The following is a 23440-nucleotide window of genomic DNA, read 5'->3' on the forward strand; positions in this document are numbered from 1 at the left end:
AGGGATCGGTGAGTCGCGCGCCTCAACAATCTTTCCTCCCTATCTGGGGACGAGAATGACCTATATCGACATTAGGGGCGTATCTAGTGTATCTTGAAAGTCATATCCGTTGAGCTCAATAGCTAGCTACAACTAGCTCTAGGCTTTGGAGGGATCCAGGCCTTTCAAACCATCTCAGAACTTCTTCCCGCGGCCCGTAGAATGCCGATCGGGAAAGCCAAAGGCGAGCCACAGAAGAGGTGCCTGGATCACTAGTACCTCCCATCCATGTCATAGCCCGATGAAGATTTCAGACATGGACAGTAAAGTAAGTAGGTCGTGAGGTAGGAGGTCCACTGGGCGGTTCCGGTGACAGGCAGGGTAGTTCTGCCATCATGTGCTGCCATTGGCCCCTGGGTGTCAAGTGACCAGCCGCGATTTTCACTGGAAACCCGTTCATTGGCTACCCGTACTATTGCATACGTATGGTAAATACAGATCAAGCCACCCAACCCAAGAAAAATGACGGAAAACTAGGGTTAAGTGCTAAGTGCTAAAAGGTAGGATAGTAGTAGTGCGGAGGAAGGCGGGTGTGTATTCGGTCGCCGCATATTTGACCAGGATCTAGACTTCAACGTATTTGGAGGGCGGGTGGGCTGCTCACCAGGGCCGGCTGCATATGTACTCCTGCTGTACTCTTGACTCTTACTGCGGTCGGGTTTGAGGTTGGCTTGGAATCCTCTCGGGAGGACTGGCCATAAACATGTCACCATGCGACTGTTTATGTCCGACGCCACAGGTACAGCAACAAAGGATGCTTGAGCCTATGTCAATACTGCAATGACGTAGCAATAATCACCATCTCAATACGGGATCATAAGGGCATCATGTCTGACCAGTGTCGAAAATAGGCCAATGCATAACGCATGTGTAGAGTCCAGAGTCTTGGCTCAAGTTCTTACGGAGTAGGAAAAGTATACTGCAAACGATCTGGATGCAGTGGGCGATGCCTTGCCCACGTGCACTTTCGTGGTCCATGCTCATCGTGTCCACGCTTGAGTAGTAGACCAATACTTGTAGCCGTTGAGTATTCTTGGTAGTCTATTTACTACATCGTTGAGATTCGTACTTCCTGAAGCGCCTCAACAGAAAATGAAGTACTCAGTCGAGGAAGTACTTAGCTGTATAAATTCGTACCGCATGATGCAATTGCCACTCTGCATTCATCCGAACGGTCTCTTGTAAGCTCACCCATCGCTTTGCATGGGCATGTTGCTTAGCGGCAATAAACTCTCGTCGGGTTACAAATCTATCGTATTGGAAGCGAATGACATATCACAAATTTACATCATCCAAAAAAAAAAGAAGAGTCACGGGATGAGAACAGACTTACACTACTAAGTAACTATCAGAGACGACGCCTCTACAGCCAACCCCACAATGACTAGGGCAAGCGCATATGGTACTAATGATCTATCCACTTAGTACTAGGAGCAGCTAATGTTGGCCTTCTTAATATAGTAGCAAGGGTCATTGTAGTTCTGATAGTAAAGGCGATCATGTGAAGCTCATGTTTCACACGTTTAGCTGTCACCGGTAGCTCAAAGAGACAAAATCCTCCGCCTTTTGGAATTTTGCTTTTTCCTCAATACCATTTTCCAGATTTCTCCTTTTTAGTATTCCGCTTTATAAGGCTTGGCATGTATGCATCTCGATCGTGTACGACCGCCCGACATACATGGATTTTCACTCATCGGCTCAACACAACAGTTGTCGGACTATCTAGAAACGCTCTGTGCCGTGTCCTAGCTCCCTTACCTCCTCTATCCTTGCAGCTTGCTTCTTCAGAAACATGGACATAAGTAGGTTGCTTATGAGACTCACAGAGGCATGTCGGGATTGGAAATTGGATACGATTGGACATCTCTCGCATTTGTTTTCTGACTTGTTTCAATAGTAGCTTAACCGTCACTGAACTTTGGGGCGTAAGAATAGCAAGAACACTTACACAGAGAACCAGCACGGGAGATTATGCAAACCCCTTGCTGCGCAAACTTGCAAGCGTATCAGCTACTACAGTCAGTAGGTCTCAGCAGACCATAATCTCAGATAACACGACTTGAAAAACTCCTACTTAAGATTGAGAGCATGCCATTCTTGAGCCATAACCTTCTCATTTGCCACCTTATCTACATCAACTGAATTTACATGAGGGACTAATTGCAGCCACATACCAAGCTGAGACAGGGAAGGGCTTGAAAAATCTAATGTTCGGAGGCGTCGGGGTAAGCCACTCGGAACTCATCCAGGTGTGTCGTCGAATTAAAGACGAGGTCAGAGTGTATGTTGCATATTGACAAAGGGTAGAAAATGTCAATCATAATAACATTAGGCTCTTGCGTTCATGAGCTGTAGGAGAAGAATGGATGTAGAGGAAGGATAATAGACTAGTCGAGCTATCGGTAGCTGTGCTGCAAACCGAACTCGAGACCACGCACATCCGTTGGGTTCATTCTTCTTCTTTTTTTTCCCCCTTTTTATTTTTCTCTACGTATCTAGCATCAAACATACATAAGTATTTTATATGCGGGCTATAGCTCCGGTGACACTGCAGACAGTCTATACATCTCATTGAACTTTGCTGGGAGGGGGGGGGTTGAATATAAGCTGAGCATGCACGTACTTGGGAGTAGGTACCCAATAACATACATACCACATGTGATTATCTCTTTGCTGATGCTTGACGTACCTCAAGTTTCGAAATACAGATACAATACCTGGCATTCACACTAACAAGTATCATATAAGAATTGCCCCACATCGACTCAATGGTACCTCAAAAAGGACCAAACTGATTGATGCACATAAGAAATCCTCCTGTGCGTATTTGTGCGCTTGGTGCACCACAGAAACTGGCAGGCTGAGAGTCTGGGAGTGCTATGTATGCCTCGACAGAATATCGATAATTGTCTAAAATGAGGCCTAGTTGAACCCACCGTGACTAGCTAAATAAGTTGTTTACAGTCGAGGGGTCAGGTGATTGTTAAGAAACGATACGAGAGAAAGATCTACCAAACCATGACTTTGTGAATTCAGGTGCAGGCAATTTTGTTCATAGGCTTTGGATTAGGCTCTACTAGGTACAGCCTCACCCTGCCACTGTGCATACCATCCGACATACCATACCCATCAACAAAGAGAGACAGGCAATATTACCATGGCTAACAGTTCCTACGAATCATGAAACATTATTAATATGTAGGGCTCTTTCTTTAGGGCCATTGCAATCATGAGGTGGGTTACCTCATTCACTGATCCTTGGCTCTCGTTTTCAGAGTTTGGCCCGGTCGGCAGGCAGCTAAAAGGCATGCTGCTTGGTTACTGCGGATCGCCGGGGGGCCACACAGCGTCAGCAGATCACATTCAACTGGCTCAAGTTGTTGGTGACTTTTTTCTTTCTTTCTTTCTTTTTTTTTTTTTCCCCCCGAGTTACTCTCAGGTGACTGCAGCTTTGCTGTCTCGGTGAGGCAGCTCATGTAACAACCATTGGCCACCAAATGGTCAATTCTACCACTGCTTCAGATATCCCTCCATAGTTCATGATGTGATTTTCGTGAAACAGACTAGGGGCCCTGCTGGGACACAAGTGATACCGAGTTCTTAATTAGTAGTTCAGACTCAATGATGGTTTACTATCTGATAATGATGAGGACTGCTGCAGGCCAACAAGCAGGGGTAGAACGGTAGACCAGTAAAATGGATGACATCGATGGCTTTGTTTTCATCATTGTTGTTTCAGAAAGGCCTGCTGCAATTTATGCTTTACCTCCTCGGTCGTACTATGTAGGCTGAGAGCCTGTTATGTCCGCAACGTTGAAACCCTACTACTAAGGTACATATTGGCAGGACTATATCACTCACAGCGTTGATATATGTGAACATTTGGTGTCCACCACTACGACTAGTACATTTCTCAATACCATCAAGGCTTGTTTCTCGGAAAGACAACCCTGTAGATGTTCGGCAGGAGGATCAAAGAAATGTGCCTGCCTTAACCGAGATCAACATCATAACCAGCCCAGCCCCCCCCCCTCCCCCCAAAAGTATCCGAGGTGCGTTTTCGGCCATCTCCAAGGCTGAGCCAATAGCGGTAGCTCGGCACTTCGTTTACTTAGTATCGTCCAGGGCATGAACCCAGCTCTACTGTGTACCAAAGGACAGATGTACCTGATCTTATCACAGAAGTCAAACCCTGCCTTGGCCATCTTGTCCATGAAACCTGGCCCTATAGCAACACCACATTTGTGTCTCTCAAAGAGTCAAGATTGCTCCGTATGTTGTGTCATCTTGGCTATTGCCCTTCACGGTAGACTTTGGGAAGAATTCAGCCGCGGAAACCTGTTCCTTGTGTCCCGAGATGCCTTTTGTGTCAGCCAGATCAAGCGTCCAATAAGACTGGGGTAGTTATTTAGGTGTCTCTCCCCCCCTTCTCTTTGAGCGTGAGAGTTACTTGGGCGACCATTGAAGGACAATCACAGGAGCAGGAAAAGTGGAAACAAGGGAACATGACCCAATGACCACCACTGTTATTGAAATCAACAATGAAGAACCCCCAAGAAACCCACCACACAAGCAGGTCCAGCACTAAGGACGAAGAGCGAAGGAGAGGGACGGGGGGGAAAGAGAGTGCGAGCGAGCGAGATAATTTCATGTCCAACCGAAGAGATAGGGAATGATGTCACCGTGGGGCAACTGTTGGCCTTCTTTCCGCCAGCAAAGGGTCATAGTGAACCTTCAACCATGGGTTTCTCCTCGCATTTAGACCCAAGGATTGCCACCAGCACGAGGCCCAACCAGTTGGGGTTTTTGTGAGGCCTGATGAGCGAATCGGACCTTGGTGGGTAGTAGGACCATGTAACCGGGTCTGATTCCGTGATTTAATCTTTTCCAGATCTCGAGCTAGGAAAAGGTGGAAGGATAGGACACTGTAGGTGAAAGTAGATAGAATGGAGGCTAAAATAGCTGCTACATTGGGGGAGTAGACAGCACTGGAGTCTCCAGAGTGAGGAGAGACCGGGGGGAAAAGCGCAGTAGTGCAAGACGTGTGTGCCATCGGGCGGGATTGAAATTACATGGGCTAATGACCGGGCACGACGGCTCTACTTCCTTTCCGACTCTCCGTGACGAATGTAAATCGTCTAGGTTATCTTGATATATTTCATGTAGTACCATCTTTATGGGCCCTAGACTCGCGGGGCAAAAAAAAAAAAAAAATATCTGCGAGGCAGTTGACCCTGTAGGTACTACTGTGTACTAAGTATTCCCGTTTTCTATTATTCTATACAGTAAGGAGATGCTTGCATTAGGTCGTGTAATATTCCACTCTTGATGGACAACGAAGACTCCATACCTCCTAGTACTTACTACCCACTAAGTCCCTCTAGAGTCTAGAAATTCATTGAGGATTTAGTCTACTCAGGGCACAATGCCATCACCAGGCACAACAGTAACTAAAATGCTGTATCATCCACCAAAAATCAAGGTTGCCCTACTACGTATCTAACAGTGTTTAGTATCCCTCGAAGTCACCTGCCCAACACAGCTTATAACGATGGAGTAAGAGAAAATGGAGTCCCCTCACACTAACTACGGAGTAAAGGTGGAGAATACTAACCTGCGTGCCTCCAATTCCCAACTAATCCACTAGTCCAGAATATTGCCTAATTACAGCCAGACCATAATTATAGAGAACCCACCAGATTCCCACTTAAGCGTGACACTATCATCCCAGTTTGGCCCCTGCTGCTCCGTAGGAAAAAAAGGGTAAAAAAAAGGAATGGTGTGTTTGGGTCAAACAGACGACCACGCTATCTTTTTAGCGTCCAAGACGGCGTCTTTGCTGTGGCGGGCCAGAGAGTGAGAGAGACTGAGTTGAGTTGAGTATACTGTTTTTGGTAATGGGCTGGAGAAGTGAATGGATCCTTTATCCTTGTATCTGCATGACATTATCTACATATGGTAGTTTTGTTACATGACTGGACGTTGCTCACCCGCAAGAGGTATATTTACTTGACATTTACTAGTATAAGTTTATTCATCATCTTTCCTTTTTTAGTTGTGGCTCTGATTGACAACCAACTATCTAGATAATCATCGTGATCGTGGTTCTGGCCTCTTTAGTCCTCCGCTGCTCTTCCTTTCCCACTTTTCCTGTCTTACTGCTAAATCACTTCTTTGTTACTCTGTCGTCGGGGAACTATTATGATCGTCTGATCTGGCAGTCACTTCATCGAGCTACAACTATTGGCAATAACCTTCGTGTAGCAGTCACGAGGTGTCAGGGCGTGCAAAGGTCATGCTCGTGGAAATATCCTCGCTACAGGTTCATAGCGCAAAAGTGGCCGCTATTTTTGTTGGGGGAGATGTGTTGGCGCAGAATACGGGTATTGCCAGGAGACATCTCAGGAACCCTCGTTCGGCAATGGCATACGAGATGAGGGAAGGTGCCCCCGATGCAGCGTCGGTTATGTCCCGTGAAATTGATAAAATCTTGCTCTTACTCCATTCGTTTTCAAAAGGTCTTTGGCTAACGCAGGTGACCCTGATGAATGACCCGGGTCCCTCAGCGACGCAAGGAGTCCATCCCATCACAAGGTCCGTCACTCTCACTTCGATTTTCCATGTCATAAGAAGCAGAACGTGTTTTACATTGCCCCATCTATGATGCGTTAAGGATAAAAAAACAAACACCGCAACAGCTTTCCGCAGATGATGCTTCCATGCATGCCTAGCAGTCATGTCCATCGGCCAAAGGTTGCCGTCGAGATAAAAATGATAAGAAAAAGTAGAACAGCGGGGAAAAAAAAGAGACAGGGGTACATTCATAGATGAAGGCATAGACAAAATCGAAATGATATCTCGACTGGACCGAAGATGGATCTATACAAAACTTGGTTCCGTGGCGCCAAACGACTGCCTCCCTGGACCAGCAAACCGCATTCGTGGGGATAACCGATGTGATACACCATCGTCCAAACATGCACATGGAGAGAGAAGAGCTACTAAAACAAATAGTGAAAAAGGTATAAGCCGAGGGCGGATGCAGAGCAATAGCTTCTGTCCTCCCACTTTCAGGTGGGCCCCATTAGCCCCAGCTGCACGTCAGAGCGTGCTTAGAAGGGAGGAGGGACCATGTCCTCAGGGCTCATCTTCTCTTGCTGCTCCATCAGTTCCTCGCCCGCGATCTCAAGGGAAACAGCAAGACCGAGCTTGGCCGTTTGCTACAAAGAGAACAACATGTTAGTCACTAATCATCCACCTGGAATGAAGGGACACTGCAGGAAGTGAAGCTCACCTTGGCCTGATCGATCTCACCGGCAAAGGTAAGAGCGATGGGCATAGCTATCCGCTTCTCCAGAAGGCAACTGACCTTTCCGGTGCTGTCGACCTGAGCACGGAAAGTGGAAGCACGGAAGTCGTACTTGGCGCCAATGGCAGTGGTGCCGTCACGGCTGGGACCACCCATGAGAGCAGCAGCAGCGTTAGGAGCGAACTGGAGGTTCATGTCAACACCAGCCTCAACACGCTCGGAGAGCTTCTTCCAGTAGGAGGCGGTGATGACACCCTGAGCCTGCAGCTGAGCACTGGCAATCCAGTCGGCAGTCTTGTAGCGGGCACCGTAGGAGAGAGCAGATTCAGGACGAGCGTTCATGGCCTGGCGCTGCCAGATAGCCTCGAAACCAAGAGCCAGGTTGGGAGTAACAGACTGGAGATAGCTTCCGACGAAGATACCGGTAAGACCGCCCTCCAAGTAAGAAGGGTTGAAAGCCTTGAGAGAGGCGGAGAAATCGTCGCCGGTGTAGTCATTATCAAGCTGCATCAAGCCCTGGCCACCGGGCATGATCTGAGTGTTGGTCTTGGTGACAAACTTGGGGGTCCAACGGTAGTTGCCGACAGCAGCGAGACCTCCATCGCTTCCGAGGTTGCCTTGCATGAAGACCTAAAGTCCCAACGAGAGAAATTGTTAGCCACCTACACAGATTATATATTCAGAGGTAACATAGAACCATTGCACCTTACCTTAGGACTTCCGTACATGGCGGAGAAGTTGTATGGGGGCATGTTGCCGGATCCGCCCATGGAGAAAGCATGCGACACACGGAACAGAGGAGACATGCCGAAAACCTTGGTCAGGTCCGCCCGGAGACCGGTGAACATGAAGTTGGACAGCAGAACATCCTTCTGCACCTCCCGGGAGATGTTATCCAGGGTGCCAGGGTTGGGAAGGCCGAGGGCGGCCCTGCGCTCGGAGAACGAGGTGTATGCATCCTTGAAGGCCGCGGCCACGGAATTGTCCGTGAGGAAGGAAGGCAAAGCTAGAGAGTCGGACATTATGAAGTCTGAGGAGATATTAAAAGTCGTTATACAGGATGGGAGAGAAACGGAGGATGATCGTTATACGCGGTTCGTCCTTGTTGGGGGGAGGAAAAGTGAAGAGACCTCGTTGAGACCAGCCCGGAAATTGAACCTGGAAAGGCGAAGAGCAACGTGAGGAATAACACGACGCTCTTGCTAATTGAGGAGTGAAGGTTGTGTCCGACCTGCTCTGGGGAGTTGAGAGGAGGGAGGTTGAACACCAGGGCAGATGGATTGGGGGAGGGAGATGGATGAGATGGTGATGGGGAAGTTCAGTTTCCAGGCGTTCTTTCGACTGCCAGAGCTTTCGGCTTGAAAAAAGTGACTGGCGCCTTTCCGCCCCGGCTGCGCTGGGCCGTCGCTGTGCTGCGCCGTAGTCACTGACTCCCTCAATGTAGTTTAGCCCGCTTCGGGCTGCGCCGGGATTGGGATCTTTAGTTTGGCCGGCGATGATATAATCCTCGAAGCTATCTAGTAACTAACTAGTTCATCTCCCTTAATTCGTGAAGAAGAGAAGAAGAATAAGAAAAAGAAGAGGTCTCACGGATCTTATATCATACTTTTCGGAAATTTGTTGTGATTCAAATTGTCTCGACTTTGTCACAAGCCCTTCCTATCTCTGTCTCTCTCTTTCTTTTTTCTTTTCTCGGAGACGAGCAACCAATCGGGTGTGGATCGGTCTATAGTTTATACCACCGACGGTGTACAGCTCTAGTACACTACTAACTAACTACTACTTACTACTACTTGGTAGTCAGGTAGTCACATCACTGACTTACTGACAGTTACAACAACTTGATTTGTCTTTGCTGCCGCCCGATTGGGCTGTCTTGCTTTTTTTCCTGAGAGTGTCTCCTTGCAAAAAGCAGTACTTATTACTTCTACCACCTAATCCTCCGTCATTACTGGGACTTGCTTTTGTGCGGGGATGTGCTGAGCGCCTTCCTTCGTCTCTATTGCTCTCTACCGATACCCCTCGTTAGCCCAGCCCAAGCTTGACTCTACTATTCTTCCTTCTCCCCGAACTATTCCATCCCATCCCATCTCGCCATTATTATCATTACCGCCATGGATACGTTACTGTAAGCTCGACTCAGTCCTTCCTTCCTCGATATGTTTCGCTTCTTCTCCGAATCGTCCTGCTGGGTCCGGAGTACTTGCGATACCGCTGAACCTTTCCTGATTATCGATTCCACTCGCTCTAACGTACTCCTAGAACCGCGGATATCGTTGCCAACTCCCCGCGATTTCGGCGCAAGTCGTCGACTTTCGTCGATGCAATTCACGACCTGCCTGAAAAGGCCGATTTGGCTCCCGCGCAGCTCTACAGCACCGAATCCGGCCGACTCTTCCACTCCGGCCGCATTGTCATCATCACGGTAGGATTACCGGCAAGAGGCAAGACGTTCGTTTGACCAAACCCATTCGTCATTGGTCCACTCCATTCATTAACCTTTGGTCAGGCATATGTCGGTCGCTCTGGCACGTTACCTTCGCTGGTAAGTACACCATCCGGCCCATGGCTCTATTGCTAAGCAGAGCCGAATTGACATCATCGCAGGTTAGGTGTCAAGACAAGAATATTCCACCTCGGCGATTATCGACGTGCTACCATCCCCTACGGCCAAGATATCCCTGATGACTACTTCTTTGTCAACGGTACGCGATGGCCTCTATATCCACGAAGACGTACCGTGGCCGGCCTGAGGGGCTGACCACTTTTATTTTAAACAATTTCGCTTGCTAATCGAACATATAGCGTCGGCTTCGTCTGTGCTCCTACGGCAGAAGATTGTTAAGCGATGTCGCGAAGATATATACCACTTCTTGAATCATGAGAATGGGCAGATAGCGATATACGATGCAGTCAATCCCATCGCTTCGGGACGACGGTCACTCGCCAAGGAATTCTCCAAGCATGATATAGAGGTACTCGAAATCGACCTACCCTTAATATCACACATTTGCTAATTCTGCCCTCCATGGAAATCCAGACTCTGTTCATTGAATCGTGGTGTGACGATGAACGCATTATCGAGGAGAATGTCCGACGGGTCAAGATATCCTCACCCGACGTACGTGTAGCTACCATGGAACCCCGATTCTATCGCGCATACTCACCCTCGGCAGTACGTAGGGTGGTCTTCAGAAGACGCGGTCAAACATTATTTGACCAGGATAGCTGCCCGTATCCCCCAATTCCAGACTATGGAGGAGACGGACCTCAATTACATCAAGGTATCTGCTATATCCTGCATGATGCGGCTTCCCTTTCGCTAATTTCTCACCAGATGATCAACGCAGGTGAACGTCTGATTGTAAACAACAAAAGCTTTGGCTATCTCTCTAATCGGATTGTATTCTACCTCTTGAACCTCCATATCAAATCAAGACACACGTATTTTGCCAGAGTCAGTCTGCCTGTTGCGACGCATATTGACGGGAGATCTTTAATATACTGACGAAAATGTGTGTGTGACTAGGCCGGCGTTTCACTGGAAGCAGGCTCATACAAAGCGGATGCCTCACTCTCCGAGCAAGGAGAGGAGTACGCCAAAAAGATGACAGAGTGCTTGCTCCAGCACAGGGAGGCTGAAAGACAAGCTATGGCCGACCAAGGGGAGAAAGACTACGAACTAAAGCCGCTGACAGTCTGGACGTCTACGCGACGGAGGACAGTCGAAACCGCCAAGTACCTCCATGAGAAAGGATACAAAGTACGGCAGCGATCACAAATGAGCCAGTTGAACCCTGGGGTATGCGAGATGATGTCGGAACGGAAAATCCGCCAGGAGTATCCGGACGAGGTGGCGAAGCATGATCTTGACCCCTATCACCATCGTTACCCTCGTGCAGAGGTAGGCCGTGTTCTTGTTTGCGTTTAGTCATGGAGGGTTCCGAAACTGACTATATTGGTAGTCCTATCATGACCTTGCGGTACGGCTGGAGCCGATTATCCTGGAGCTTGAGCGCGAGCAGAATGACCTCTTGATTATCGCGCACGAGAGCGTATTAAGAGTGCTTTATGGATATCTGATGGCATGCAATGCCGCCGACATTCCATTCCTGGAGTTTCCACGGGACGAGATAATTGAAGTGAGGCGATTGTTACAGGTTTAACGGCGTTGAACACCTCAGCTAACTGACTTCTTCAGATAATACCCGAAAGCTATCAGAACGAGGCGCGCCGAATCCACATCCCTGGTCTACCCAAAGAGATCATCCCTGGCTCACCCGAAGACATCAAGATTCCCGTCCCGCCGAGTGGGATGATGACCCCACTGGCTGGGGGACTTGGCAGCCCAAAGGAAGGCCTTGCAACGCCGCAGAGCGGCCTTCGAACTCCTCGGGAGCCCGAGAGGATCTCACAGCAGCATGTGGAAGATGTTGTCTAGATTCGCATTCCATCTTGTATATAGGACCCCGCGACCGCTTGCCCGTAGGAGTATCGTCGGTACGATTGTGAACGTAGATAGTCATTAGCGCTAGCCCCCATGAAGCGTAGAAACGAAGACAATGTTATCCTTCTGCTGAAGTTCGTAATTCTCCTCGCCTTCGAGCTCCCAATCAGCGTCGTTGATGAGGACCAAGATTCCCGGTCGTCTGTCGCACAAGGTCAGCCTGATCGCGTTACACTGTATTCCCATGCGATGAGATGGAACGTACACATTGCCTTCCAAAATGAACAATTCCTGCCTCTGATCCTTCATGTAGTTCTTCACCAGATGACCCAGGAGGTAGCTGATAGTTGGCCGGCTGCCGTCGTCAAGGTGCGAAGGTAGGGTGACGTGGTGTTTGCGCTCGTTAGCAAACAGAATCTCTAGACCACCTCTGTTTGTGCAAACCAAGCCAAGTCAGTCATGAGTAGAAGCCTGGGGTGATTGCATGATAAGGGTGAGAGCCGAACGTGAACTCAACGGTAATAGCAATGGAACCGGCGCCATCTTTGCCCAGCTCAGGGGCTCCAGGGTTCGTGGCCATGTTATTAAACAAGAGAGAGATGTATAACTAATGCCCTAGTAAGGCGAGGTAATGAATTGGTGATTGCGCGGGCTCGTCAGGGCTCGTGGACAAGGCGTTAGTTATTGCGGCGAGGATGGAGATGGAGGGGTTGGCAAAAGACGGGGTCCGGATTTCTCGCAGCTTATCGATAAGCCGCCCAGTTTGCCGGCACAAAAAGTCGGCTGGCTGTGCGATCCATTCGAACATGGTTGGTTGGTGACGAACAAGCCCACCCCTCACTCTTACTTCCTTCCCTGTCGGTGGCTCTGTTGGTCTGACTGATCTTTCTTTAAAAATAACCTAAACTAATTGCTCGAACTTCCGACTTGGACGAGCTTCATGGTCTCCATCACGACCGAGTACATCAGCGTCGGGGGCAATAGGCATCCCGCCGCCGCCGATTGGGACGTCCAGTCAGGCGTGCTTGCCTTTGGCGCAGATAACAATGTAGCTCTCTGGGATCCTCGAGTAAGTTACTCCTCAAGATCCGCTTGTTTGCTACTGAGATGGTGTTAGTTTGGATACTGATGGTGGGGCCTTGGGTGATGATGTAGGAGAGCTCCCAGCGCGGGGTCTATTCGCTTCTTGTCGGCCACACCGACAAGGTCAGTGTCGTTCGGTTCTACACATGCCCTTCCACCGGAGCGAGACTTCTCTTGACTGGCTCTGTTGATCATACGGTCCGGTTATGGCGCCCCGATTCAGAAAACTCCCGCCAATTCGTCCACGCGCATACTTTGGAAGGACATACCGGCTCAGTCAATACCATCGCTATAGCTGAAGGATTAGACATCGTCGCATCGGGCGCAGCTGATGCTACTGTGAAGATATGGAAGATCAGCACGCAGGGGGAGCCGAAGGGCGAGCTCTTGAGATCTATTCCCATGAAGCCACGCTTCTTTCCGTTGGCTTTGGCGTTGACACCGCTTCGAACGGAGTCGAATGATAGACCCGTGGCTCTGGCGGTGGCAGGGACCACAAACATCGTGCAGGTATATGTAGCAGAGAACACTCTTGTCGACCCCGATTTTAAGCTTGCGGCTGTGCTGTCTGGACACGAGGCGTGGGTGCGCTCCTTGTCTTTCACGTCGGATAAGCAGAGCAAGACGGGTGATCTGCTATTGGCCTCGGCCAGTCAAGACAAGTATGTTCGACTCTGGCGATTCCAACGTGGAGAGGTTACTCAGGCCACGCCGGCGTGTGATGACGATCCTATGCTGGGTGGCTTCGAGCCGACGCTATCGAACAAGGCGCATCAGTTCACCGCGGCGGGGACCAAATACTCGGTTACATTCGAAGCTCTGTTGTTCGGAAACGAGGACTGGATTTACACGACTGCGTGGAACCCTGACCCAGAGCGCCAGCAACTTCTTACTGCTTCGGCAGACAACACATTGACCATTTGGGAACAAGATCCGGTCTCGGGAGTGTGGCTTTCTGCCGAAAGAATGGGAGAGATTAGTGTTCAGAAAGGTTCCACTACAGCTACTGGTAGTACTGGTGGGTTCTGGATTGGTCTTTGGGCCCCAGACGGCAAGCAAGTTGTAAGTCTGGGCCGCACTGGAAGCTGGCGCTCGTGGAAGTACGATGCGGAAACCGATATGTGGGCGCAGTCCCTGGGTATCTCCGGGCACGTGCGGTCAGCCAATGGGGTCCAATGGGAGCCTACTGGAGGATATCTCTTGTCGACAAGTGCGGATCAAACGACACGTCTGCATGCCCAGTGGCTGCGCGATGGACTGAAGTCATGGCATGAATTTTCACGACCTCAGATCCATGGCTACGATTTGAATTGCGTGGACACTCTGGGCCCGGCTCGGTTCGTGTCCGGTGCCGAAGAGAAGCTATTGCGAGTGTTCAATGAGCCTGGGCCCATCGCACAGCTCCTAGAGAAGCTTTCTGGCTTCAAACAGACGACCGAAGGAGCACTACCAGACACAGCACAGATCCCCGTCCTGGGATTGTCGAACCAGGCGCCGGCCGATGATGCGCCTACAGGTGAAGACGGAGTGGAGGGTGAGGAGGTTGGAAAAGCTCAGGCTAATCAGGCGCTTTTGGCGGAATCAAACCAACCGCCATTGGAAGATCAGCTGGCCCGCTACACATTATGGCCAGAGCATGAGAAGCTGTATGGTCACGGATACGAGATCTCAGCCGTGGCCGTCAGCCACGACCGCACACTAATTGCCACCGCTTGCAAGGCGAGTTCGATTGATCATGCCGTGGTGCGCCTGTACGACACGTCGGACTGGCACGAGATTCGTCCATCTCTTGCCGCACACACCTTGACCATTACTAGTCTCGCTTTCTCCAGTGACGACCAGTACCTTCTGAGTGTCGGGCGTGACCGGCAATGGGCTGTTTATCAACGTAGCGAACAAGACCCCTCTACATTCTCCCTTCTAACTTCGAACCCCAAGGGCCACTCCCGAATGATCCTCGATGCCGCATGGGCACCTGCGTCGGGCAAGCCCATCTTCGCAACCGCTGGCCGGGACAAGTCAGTGAAGCTGTGGCAAATGACCGAAGGCTCTTTCGAGTGCAAATCTACCATCCCGCTGACAACGCCTGTCACTGCACTGGCGTTCCTTCCGCAGATATACAACAACTCCTTCTTTGTGGCCACGGGCGAGGAAAGCGGGGCGGTGTCTGTCTACCAGGTTGCAGTCGACAGCCTGGAACCCAGCCATCTGTCAAGTATCGACAAGCTTGCATCACCTTCGAAGGCGATCACCCAGCTGTCCTGGCGGCCGGTTCCTGATGCCGACATACGGAATTTTGCACTGGCGGTAGCAAGCGAGGACACTTCAACTCGGATATATAGTTTTTCGGACATGGTCTCATAACCAAAAAGGCCATATATGTACAGAACCAAAAACTAAATGAGCAGGGAAAAAAGAAATTATAATACCATGGGTTGAAATCTTGCGTAATGTTGAAAGCCCAGACTCCTGAAATGTTGAATATATCCCTCCCGAGTCTAGAAATCCATCTAGAGACACAAATAGTTGAATGATGCTCCGAACCCCTGCTATGCATATCCAGTGATAGTGGCTGTTGAACCAATCATGTTGAACGATGCCAAAGAAAGAATATAAGAAGAGCAGATGAAACAAATGAAAAGGCGCACTTGCATGTCATCACGCAGCAGGTCGCTTTTCCAAGCCATACCCGCCCAAACCTTCCAATGTCGGGTAAGTCTTAGCCTGACTAGTAGACCCATTTCTCGGTCCCCTAGATTGCAAGTCCTCCTTGAGCCACTTCAGCACGAGCACACCAAGCTGACTATTCTCGGAAGACTCCTTAACCTCCTCGCGGAACTTCTCAATGGGACCCCACTGACGCACGCTTCCCAAATGCATATGGACAAGGTGAGTAGGCCACAGCGACAAGTTATCCAAGATATGGGTCGCATAAACGATAGTGCAGGGTCTGATCTCGGTCTCACGTTTAAGGAAGGCCAGGAAATTGGCGCGAGAGAGGAGGTCCAGATCGACGGTGATTTCATCCAGGAGGAGGACTTGCCAGGGCCGGAGGAGGCCCATAGCTAGCTGAACGCGACGACGTTCGCCGTCCGAGACGGCGTGCATGCGCCAGTTGAGATCGATGTCGAGGATGTCGACGAGTTCATCCCGACGGTCAGGGTATGCATTGCCGCCGACGGAGGCGAGGAGGGTAGGGACGTCGATGTCGGTGCGGACGATGTTGTTAAGAACCCATTCCATGCCGAGGTAGGTTACGCCTTCGAGGCCGTCCTTGAAGGGGTCTTTGCCTGCGACGGTGATGGTGTCTGTGGGAGCTAGACGTTTGCCTGCTAGGAGGCGGAGGAGGGTGGTTTTTCCTGCGCCATTGGCTGTTGACAGTGGTTTAGAAGTTAGTTTGGTTGATATGTGCAGTAGCAGTGTATTGGACATACCTCCGATAAGTAGGGTTCGACTGCCGGCGGGGGCTTGGAGATTGACATCGGTCAAGCCGGCAGAACCGTCGGGGAACTGGAAGGATAGGTTCTTGACCTCAATGGAGGGGGAAGGGGCGTTATTGTTTGTCATGGCGAGAGATGCAAAGATGGCAAAGAAGATGAGGGGTAAGTTAAGTTGATAGTAGAATAGCAGACTGCTCTTATCTAAATAGTAGTGTGGGTCACTCCGGTCTATGTCGTCGTAGATTTTTATGGACGGTCCAAACGAAAATCTATTATTGAAAGGAAGGGAATAAAGACTGTGCAAAGTGTGAAAAAGTTCAGGGAGAGAAGAAAAAGGAAGAAGAAGAGAAGGAATTGGAGGAGGAGCGATAAGACCCGATGAGGTAATAATGGATTGCGATGGCGGGGGAATTTGCGCCGGGAATTTTTCCAGAGCCGCACCGCCAGAATTACCTCCCTTCGAGTCCATCAGCTCGCGGTCTTCTTTGCCAGATGCATTTGTCGAGGCAAAGATGCTAATTCGGCCCTATTTCAATTTCCTCTCATGCAACCATTTCTCCGACGCTTTATGTCTCTCAAAGGCCCCTCCGGTATGAAGCCGCTCATCGCTGTCGTAGGTGCCACGGGCACGGGCAAATCAAAGGTGAGAGCGTTTACTCCGCCAGGATCTTGGGATTGTCTTTTTTTCTTTTGAGGCATTGCTTTACTGACGGTTGTAGTTAGCTTGCAGTGGACCTAGCCTCGCGATTTAACGGGGAGATCATCAATGGCGATGCCATGCAAATGTATCGCGGTCTCCCTATCATCACCAACCAGATCCCCGTCGAGGAACGAAACGGTATCCCGCACCACCTGATTAGCTGTGTTGAGCTTGATGAACAGCCATGGTTCGTGGGCAGATTTAGAAGCGAAAGTCTCCGACTCATTGACGACATTCACGCCAGAGGGAAAACTCCCGTTCTGGTCGGCGGTACCCATTACTATACACAAGCCGTCCTGTTTAAGGATCAGCTACTTGGCGAGGATGCCACTGCAGACTATGTGCCGGAGGAAGCAGAAAATCGATTGACGGAAGATAACGACCCGAAGTCTTCGACTAAATGGCCCATTCTCGACGCTCCTACTGAGGTGGTTCTCCAGAAGCTGAGAGAAGTCGATCCGGTCATGGCGGACCGATGGCATCCGAATGAAGCACGCAAAATCCGCCGCTCCCTAGAGATCTATTTCCAGACCGGCAGGCCCGCGTCGGAGATCTACGCGGAGCAACAGCGGACGAAGCAGGCAGCCCTGACTCGGGATGACTCCCTTACGGGTGCCGGCCACTTGCGATTCCCGACGATGATATTTTGGGTGCACTCGGAGAAGGAGACGCTCAACACTCGACTGGACAAGAGGGTGGATGCAATGCTGGAGCAAGGGCTGATGACAGAAGCCAGGCAGATGTCGGATTACCTCCAGGAGAAGAAAGCCCAGGGCGTCTCCGTTGACCAGAGCCGCGGCGTATGGGTGTCTATCGGATACAAAGAGCTAGCACCCTATCTCGAAGCACTATATGCAGGCTCGGTGGATGAGGCCGAGCTAGAGAACCTCAAGAAATCTGGCGTTGAGTCGATCAAGACTGCAACGCGGCAGTATGCCATGTCTCAAATCAAATGGATCAGAAACAAGTTATGGCAGGCCCTTGCAGACGCAAGCTCGACCAATCGTCTCTACCTCCTTGACAGCACCAATGTCGACGCATGGGAGCAGAACATTACCGAGCCGTCCGAACGTCTTGTCCGCGCTCTGCTGGAAGACGAACCCACTCCCGACCCGAAATCACTGTCAGAGCTCGCTAGGACAGTCTTGGGCGCCAAGGAGTCGCAGCCGCAGAAAGAGTCAGGATCCGTCACAAAGTGCAGGACTTGTGACATCTGCCACAAGACCATGATGGGTGATGAGCAATGGCAAATACACATCAACGGCTCAGTCCATAGGAGAGCTCTTAAGAGCGCCGCCAAACGGGCCGCGCGTGATGAATATCTACGAAAGCGACAAAAGCTGCTACACGAGGGCCAGGAAAATGGCCCTGAATCTCCTGCGGAGCCAGATTTACAAGCTCCCCCGTCCCCTCAAGACAGATAGACAAACAATAAATGTCTCAGAGAATTCCAACAGCACCGAGGTGCCTTGCATTTAGATGCAAATGTATCTGTGACACCCTTGGGTAACTATGTAGAGAGACACTTCAGCGCAGTGCATGCTAGCAGACCCATCTGCATCTTTGCTTTCACACCGTAAATGTTTGCAGATAGCGGGTGCAATCAAGACATCATTTGAAGAACCCATAACATCCGGTCGAGTTTGGTATGGGGCTTGGCGTTTGGGGCAGCAAATGGATGTCAAATATAAAGCATTATATGCAGTGATTGCACGGCACATACTAGCCACTGTACTGATCAGGTCTGTCCAGTGACCGAGTCGGTCCAGACGATGTCGCAAGCGAAATCCCCATGCATCAAGTCAAGAGGCATGCATACTCATATCTGCAGTCTTGATAGCAGCCCTATCACTTTTGCGCGACTGGGTGAGAACCGACATTCCCTTTCACTGGAGTAGTCCACAGACGCAGGACCATTGGAAATGAGAAAATCGTCAATGATTCAGCGTTTGCATGGCTCAAGATTTGGATCTCCAGGCTGAAAATGCTGGTGAGATGATATCGCCAGTTCCACTCTCTTCCACCTTAAAGACTTCGATTAGTGACGATTTCTCACGTTTGCGTATTCTCCATGTGCCTTCCTCTTGGATAGTAGTTTTAAGCCCTGCAACAGTCAGTTTAGATCCTGTTTGTTTCTTTCTTTCTTCTTGAATTATAATTCGAGCAGGCGAAATCGAAGGTATACGCACATTCAAGGAAGGTGGCAGCAAAGTTAATGCAAATATTTCCGTCCCAAGTCCCCCGGCCAAGCTTCTTGACTTTTCCGGGTATGGCAGCAGTCTCGAGCTCCTCAAGGCGATGGACGATACCTTGTTGGTCCCGAAAGCCGACAATGATTTTGGGTACACCGAGCAAGAATGACTGGGCCCAGAATTTCAGAAGCTTTCTTTCGTATTTGACCATGTCCCGGTCATTCCTTATTTCGGCGGAAGTTTTCAGTTCTACCCAATGGATAGGATCTTCTTTTCGCTCAGGTTTGCAATCCCAGACTGTGAATAGAATGCGTTAGAACATACATATGCGTTGCTGTAAGTGGTGGCGATGGAGCGGTAGGTGGCCTTATGACATACTTGCATCTACCTCCCCACCAATAACTAGGCGTGCGCGGCCGATGGCAGTGCGCACCACTGAACAATACTGGGCATTGTTGTTTACAATGAGCTCCTCTCGGTTTTCAATCTCTCTGCGAGGAGTCGGGTCCCATGGCTGATCGAGCACTGACAGAGTCTCGAATTTATAGCCTGACTTGGTCAATAACATTTCTTGCAATAATGAGAAGTGAGGTCTCACCCCAGTAGGCCATCAGATCCTGAGACGCCATTCCCGGAGGCATTCGTTGGTTCTTCTGAACTCGTTTCTGCTCATTTTTGTAGCTGTTGTTCTCTTCGATAAATCTAAACGGTTATTAGAGTCGAGAGCCAGTAGATATAGCAAGCTAGCATGAACCAACATTGTGCCCTGGAAGTACATTAGCAATGAGCCTCCCGATCCGATGGCCAATAACATACCTGGAAGCAGGTTGCGTTCATTTCAAATCTGTACGCAAATCAATGGCTGAAGCAGGAAAGTGACAAATTGAGAGTACACACCCATTCAAGTTATCAAAAGGAGCTGCAAGGATCTAGACAAATTGAACATGAGCATATCTCTCGGTCCCATATGAATGGTACACATTATAGGAGGTGTCTACCTTGGTCATCATGCCTCTCCATGTGATGATATCAGCTTCACATTTCTTCTGGGTTTCTTGTTCCAGAGCCATGACTGTTTCGAGCAGAGCGTCTAGATGCTCATCAGCTGAATCATCTAGCTTTTGAAATGACTCGAAACCGCGGTTCAGGTCCGCGGGGAGGCATGGCGGATAGTAGTATTTCATCGATGAGTCTCCGAGATGGAACTTATGCTCATCATCGTAAGAGAAACATGCAATCTCCTGGACAACGGTTAAGGGCCGACTTTGGGCATTCGGAAATGGATATACTAAGCTTACCTTCGGACGTCGAATGGCAGCGCTAGCTTCGTAGAAGCGACCAATGGGCTGAATATCAAAGGCCTTGCGGTCCATGTTTTGAGATACTGCCCTGGTATGGTTGGTGACTGGATGTAAATGCGCCGAAAGGGTTACTCTATGTACTCTTTCTGCCGTGCGCGCGCGCCTTTCACGAGATGATACCAGGGATTAAGACCACATGAACTCAAGTGTCAAAGGTGTACTGATGTTGCTTGGGGAGAAAACAATTTGAATTTCATCCACCTCAAATATAGCTAGGTAAGAACCCTGCAGCTCGTAAATGCGGAGTGGAAGAAATAAGTTAGATCGTCGTTGCAGTAGTTCAGTCCAGCTGCTCCCGTCATTCTGGAAGAACCGAAGCGCGTCCCCACCAAAAGTCGCCCGGCCATCAACTTTCCCGGCCGCAAGTTGGCTTGACATCGTCAACCATCCCCCGTTCAGGCCTGTCGCACTTGTTGTGGCCGCTTTATCTTCGCTTTTACTCTCTTATACTATTTTGTGTGGCTGTATTGCTATAGCAAGCCATCGTTTTCTCACTGCATCTCCGACCTCTTGACAGTCGCCCCTGGTGATTCATCCGTTCAAGATGACCTCACGTATCGACAAGACAATTGCTCGACAACGAGAGAAGTGAGCCAACCCCACCTTGCTTCCCCCCACAGAGTAGTTACTTGATGTCTACATGTTTTGCCAAAAAGAATATGATAACTGACGCATCTTGTCTTTCTGAAGGATCGCTTCTGGTGCTTACTATGAAGCTCACCAGCAACTGCGGGTCATCGCTGCCCGGTATATCAAGCAAGCGAACTACGATGCGGCGGCAGAGATTCTTGCTGGCGGCGCCGCCGCACTACTGAAAGCTGGATCTCAACAGGGTGCTTCTGCCAGTGGCGGCGATTTGGCGATCATGTTGGTGGTTGAGGTCTACACAAAGGCGGGGTGGGAGATCACTGGAGGAAATGACGATGCGGAGGGGCGGGCTCGGAAGAGTGAGTGCTTGTCTATGCCCTGTTACACATCGCCGCGCCAGGTTGCCGATGTATTACGATGCCTTTTTGAAAGTATGCGGACTGACCGAGGGCTCCCTCTATCTACAGAGCGCTTAATCGAACTTCTGCACGAATTCCCGCCCGAAGAGCCTACCCGGAAAAGGTTTATCCAGGAGATGATCGGTTGGAGTGGCAGGTTTGGACCCTTAGAACGCGGCGACCCTGAGTTGCATCATGCCGCTGGATCGGTATATGCGGAAGGTATGCAGACCCATATTAATTCTGATTTCGAGGGCGACTTCATAACAGCTATCTCTAGACCACGAACCCTATGACGCGGAAAAGCATCTCATCTTTGGTACCTCGGAATCAGCTGAGACTCTGGCCAAACTGGAATTCGAGTGGTACACCCATGACGAACCGCACACTGCCGCACTTTATGCCTCTCGCGCGGTATTCCCATATCTCTTGATTGGAAACCTTCGCAGCGCCAACAAAGCCTTCCTCATTTTCACGTCAAAGCTTTCCTCCACAAACCCCTCACTCGGCGTGCAAGATGTCAGCAGCGCTAGCTCTGACGTACGCGTCTTCCCCGCGCTGCCATTGTTGAATTTCATCAGCATGCTGCTCCTTACGATTCAGCGCGGTAGTTCGGATTTGTATAAGCAGTTGACGGCGCATTATGCATCTCATATCAGAGACGTCGGAATCTGGGATGACGCCCTGTCTCAGATAGGCGAGCAATATTTCGCAATCAAGATCCCAAGGCAGAGCAACCCGCTGCTGGATATGATGGGAAGCATGTTCTTTGGTGGCGGTCAGGATGGTACTGGTGCCCGGATGGCACCTCAGGGCAGAGGAGGGTCGAAGAGGGTGGAAGCGCCTCCGACGAGTATGGAGCTCGATTAGAGGGATGTCAAGGGAATTTGATGTTGTAGTAGGCTGCAGTCTGAACGCATCATTCATCACGCATAGTAATTAGTATAGACCATCATATCGCAAACGAATCGGTTAGGCCCTCGAGTCGACTTCAGCCTCGTACATCCAGTTATCTTCCTCCAAGGCGGCAACCTTATTGCGAAGGCTCTGGTGTATACGGTTGAGTATTTCTATAGACATCAGCCGAATCGCATCGCAACATAGATCCTGGGAATGTAATCGAGGCTCACCGGCAGGCTCGATACTCATTTGTCGGTTTCGATTCCGATACATCATCTCAACAAGGTTTGCCTCCATCTCTAACTCATTATTAGCTCACCTAACTTGGGCCATCGGGGGCGCGGAGCTGAATCTCCACCTACTCTCTTTCTCCTGCGCACTCAAATTGCCCCCTGCTGCGCCGGAACCATCGCCGGCACCCACACCTTCTATACCTTCCATTTCCTCACCATCTTCACCAATCAAGGGGGGTAGTACAGGGACATCAAGCTTGTAGCTACCGTTCTTGTCCTTAACCACGATTTCCCCGTTGTCAACGGATCCGGCACTTAAAGATGTAGGTGCTTCAGACGAATTTGATTGCAGCAGCTGCGATGATAGGCCAGAGGTTCCGTTGCTGGTTTTGCCCTGTGTAGAAGAACCTGCGGGGCCAGTCGAGCCAGCGCGTTTGCTAATGTGGTGGTGGAAGAGATTGCGGCGGACGGAGGTTGTTCCCATTGCGGGGGCGTAGGGGTAGAGAAATACTGAATGTGTACACAAGTAGGTATAATGTGTAAGGATGCCTTTAAGCTGGTTAGCAATGTGTTTTGAGCCCAGGCAAAACTGGTGTCGGTAGTCGTGAGGTCGATGTTGAAGCAACCGAAAGGACTGAGTAAATGAATTTAGAAATGGATGGTGAAACTAAAGATATCCGACGTAGAAGTTTGAATGAGCATAATAACTGCTGGCCTGGAGCGATATCTAATGGTTATGGGGCGTGAATA

The 23440-nt window shown here is 50.0% G+C and overlaps 8 protein-coding genes across 8 annotated transcripts; 3 read left to right on the top strand and 5 right to left on the bottom strand.

Annotated features, from left to right (window-relative positions):
* Positions 1 to 6085: 6085 nt before the first annotated feature.
* On the bottom strand, positions 6086 to 7080 carry BO79DRAFT_72960 (uncharacterized protein). Its single transcript, XM_025689664.1, has one exon. The coding sequence runs from the start codon at positions 6874 to 6876 to the stop codon at positions 6364 to 6366; it is 513 nt and encodes a 170-aa protein (XP_025534039.1). The 5' UTR covers positions 6877 to 7080; the 3' UTR covers positions 6086 to 6363.
* tom40 (TOM complex pore protein TOM40) lies at positions 7014 to 8677 on the bottom strand. Its single transcript, XM_025689663.1, has 3 exons — positions 8059 to 8677; positions 7334 to 7978; positions 7014 to 7259 (listed from the first exon to the last, which is right to left on the bottom strand). The coding sequence occupies exons 1-3, from the start codon at positions 8368 to 8370 to the stop codon at positions 7152 to 7154; spliced, it is 1065 nt and encodes a 354-aa protein (XP_025534040.1). The 5' UTR covers positions 8371 to 8677; the 3' UTR covers positions 7014 to 7151.
* Positions 8678 to 9160: 483 nt separating this feature from the next.
* BO79DRAFT_183571 (Elongator subunit ELP2) lies at positions 9161 to 15280 on the top strand. Its single transcript, XM_025680278.1, has 15 exons — positions 9161 to 9476; positions 9611 to 9799; positions 9858 to 9893; positions 9956 to 10053; positions 10154 to 10323; positions 10389 to 10469; positions 10525 to 10632; positions 10686 to 10805; positions 10878 to 11252; positions 11314 to 11490; positions 11550 to 11780; positions 12354 to 12375; positions 12470 to 12656; positions 12732 to 12864; positions 12951 to 15280. Exons 1-15 carry the CDS (start codon positions 9463 to 9465, stop codon positions 15240 to 15242), a joined length of 4233 nt encoding a protein of 1410 aa, XP_025534041.1. The 5' UTR covers positions 9161 to 9462; the 3' UTR covers positions 15243 to 15280.
* Positions 15221 to 16613, bottom strand: BO79DRAFT_212082 (putative ABC transporter). Its single transcript, XM_025683137.1, has 2 exons — positions 16313 to 16613; positions 15221 to 16249 (listed from the first exon to the last, which is right to left on the bottom strand). The coding sequence occupies exons 1-2, from the start codon at positions 16443 to 16445 to the stop codon at positions 15537 to 15539; spliced, it is 846 nt and encodes a 281-aa protein (XP_025534042.1). The 5' UTR covers positions 16446 to 16613; the 3' UTR covers positions 15221 to 15536.
* Positions 16614 to 16862: 249 nt separating this feature from the next.
* Positions 16863 to 18460, top strand: BO79DRAFT_183583 (tRNA dimethylallyltransferase; the record flags this gene model as incomplete). Its single annotated transcript, XM_025680279.1, has 2 exons — positions 16863 to 16961; positions 17042 to 18460. 2 exons carry the CDS (start codon positions 16863 to 16865, stop codon positions 18440 to 18442), a joined length of 1500 nt encoding a protein of 499 aa, XP_025534043.1. The 3' UTR covers positions 18443 to 18460.
* Positions 18461 to 18857: 397 nt separating this feature from the next.
* BO79DRAFT_278994 (DXO/RAI1 family decapping nuclease) lies at positions 18858 to 20583 on the bottom strand (the record flags this gene model as incomplete). The annotated part of the gene is made up of 9 exons (XM_025687938.1): positions 18858 to 19122; positions 19208 to 19507; positions 19589 to 19759; positions 19809 to 19912; positions 19969 to 19976; positions 20027 to 20054; positions 20108 to 20139; positions 20209 to 20451; positions 20509 to 20583. The coding sequence occupies 9 exons, from the start codon at positions 20581 to 20583 to the stop codon at positions 18977 to 18979; spliced, it is 1107 nt and encodes a 368-aa protein (XP_025534044.1). The 3' UTR covers positions 18858 to 18976.
* Positions 20584 to 20936: 353 nt separating this feature from the next.
* Positions 20937 to 22533, top strand: BO79DRAFT_241377 (protein GET4). Its single transcript, XM_025685114.1, has 4 exons — positions 20937 to 21159; positions 21262 to 21518; positions 21627 to 21779; positions 21838 to 22533. Exons 1-4 carry the CDS (start codon positions 21116 to 21118, stop codon positions 22425 to 22427), a joined length of 1044 nt encoding a protein of 347 aa, XP_025534045.1. The 5' UTR covers positions 20937 to 21115; the 3' UTR covers positions 22428 to 22533.
* BO79DRAFT_73017 (uncharacterized protein) lies at positions 22479 to 23279 on the bottom strand. Its single transcript, XM_025689665.1, has 3 exons — positions 22820 to 23279; positions 22688 to 22756; positions 22479 to 22627 (listed from the first exon to the last, which is right to left on the bottom strand). The coding sequence occupies exons 1-3, from the start codon at positions 23172 to 23174 to the stop codon at positions 22530 to 22532; spliced, it is 522 nt and encodes a 173-aa protein (XP_025534046.1). The 5' UTR covers positions 23175 to 23279; the 3' UTR covers positions 22479 to 22529.
* Between the last annotated feature and the right edge of the window lie 161 nt (positions 23280 to 23440).

This window comes from Aspergillus costaricaensis (genome assembly GCF_003184835.1).
Source record: "Aspergillus costaricaensis CBS 115574 unplaced genomic scaffold BO79scaffold_61, whole genome shotgun sequence".
In the NCBI taxonomy this organism is placed as follows: domain Eukaryota; kingdom Fungi; phylum Ascomycota; class Eurotiomycetes; order Eurotiales; family Aspergillaceae; genus Aspergillus; species Aspergillus costaricensis.

Bases quoted from the DNA above. Each gene is read 5' to 3' on its own strand.
- BO79DRAFT_72960 (XM_025689664.1), bottom strand. From the start codon at position 6,876: ATGCCTTCATCTATGAATGTACCCCTGTCTCTTTTTTTTCCCCGCTGT.
- tom40 (XM_025689663.1), bottom strand. From the start codon at position 8,370: ATGTCCGACTCTCTAGCTTTGCCTTCCTTCCTCACGGACAATTCCGTG. The intron at 7,979-8,058 runs GTAAGGTGCAAT...TTGGGACTTTAG, and splicing joins CCATGTACGGAAGTCCTAAG to GTCTTCATGCAAGGCAACCT. The intron at 7,260-7,333 runs GTGAGCTTCACT...TTCTCTTTGTAG, and splicing joins GTGAGATCGATCAGGCCAAG to CAAACGGCCAAGCTCGGTCT.
- BO79DRAFT_183571 (XM_025680278.1), top strand. The intron at 9,800-9,857 runs GTTCGTTTGACC...ACCTTTGGTCAG, and splicing joins TTACCGGCAAGAGGCAAGAC to GCATATGTCGGTCGCTCTGG. The intron at 11,491-11,549 runs GTGAGGCGATTG...TGACTTCTTCAG, and splicing joins CACGGGACGAGATAATTGAA to ATAATACCCGAAAGCTATCA.
- BO79DRAFT_212082 (XM_025683137.1), bottom strand. From the start codon at position 16,445: ATGACAAACAATAACGCCCCTTCCCCCTCCATTGAGGTCAAGAACCTA. The intron at 16,250-16,312 runs GTATGTCCAATA...CACTGTCAACAG, and splicing joins TCGAACCCTACTTATCGGAG to CCAATGGCGCAGGAAAAACC.
- BO79DRAFT_241377 (XM_025685114.1), top strand. From the start codon at position 21,116: ATGACCTCACGTATCGACAAGACAATTGCTCGACAACGAGAGAA. The intron at 21,160-21,261 runs GTGAGCCAACCC...GTCTTTCTGAAG, and splicing joins ATTGCTCGACAACGAGAGAA to GATCGCTTCTGGTGCTTACT. The intron at 21,519-21,626 runs GTGAGTGCTTGT...CTCTATCTACAG, and splicing joins GGAGGGGCGGGCTCGGAAGA to AGCGCTTAATCGAACTTCTG.
- BO79DRAFT_73017 (XM_025689665.1), bottom strand. From the start codon at position 23,174: ATGGGAACAACCTCCGTCCGCCGCAATCTCTTCCACCACCACATTAGC. The intron at 22,757-22,819 runs GTAGGTGGAGAT...ATAATGAGTTAG, and splicing joins GAGTGCGCAGGAGAAAGAGA to AGATGGAGGCAAACCTTGTT. The intron at 22,628-22,687 runs GTGAGCCTCGAT...TGATGTCTATAG, and splicing joins AATGAGTATCGAGCCTGCCG to AAATACTCAACCGTATACAC.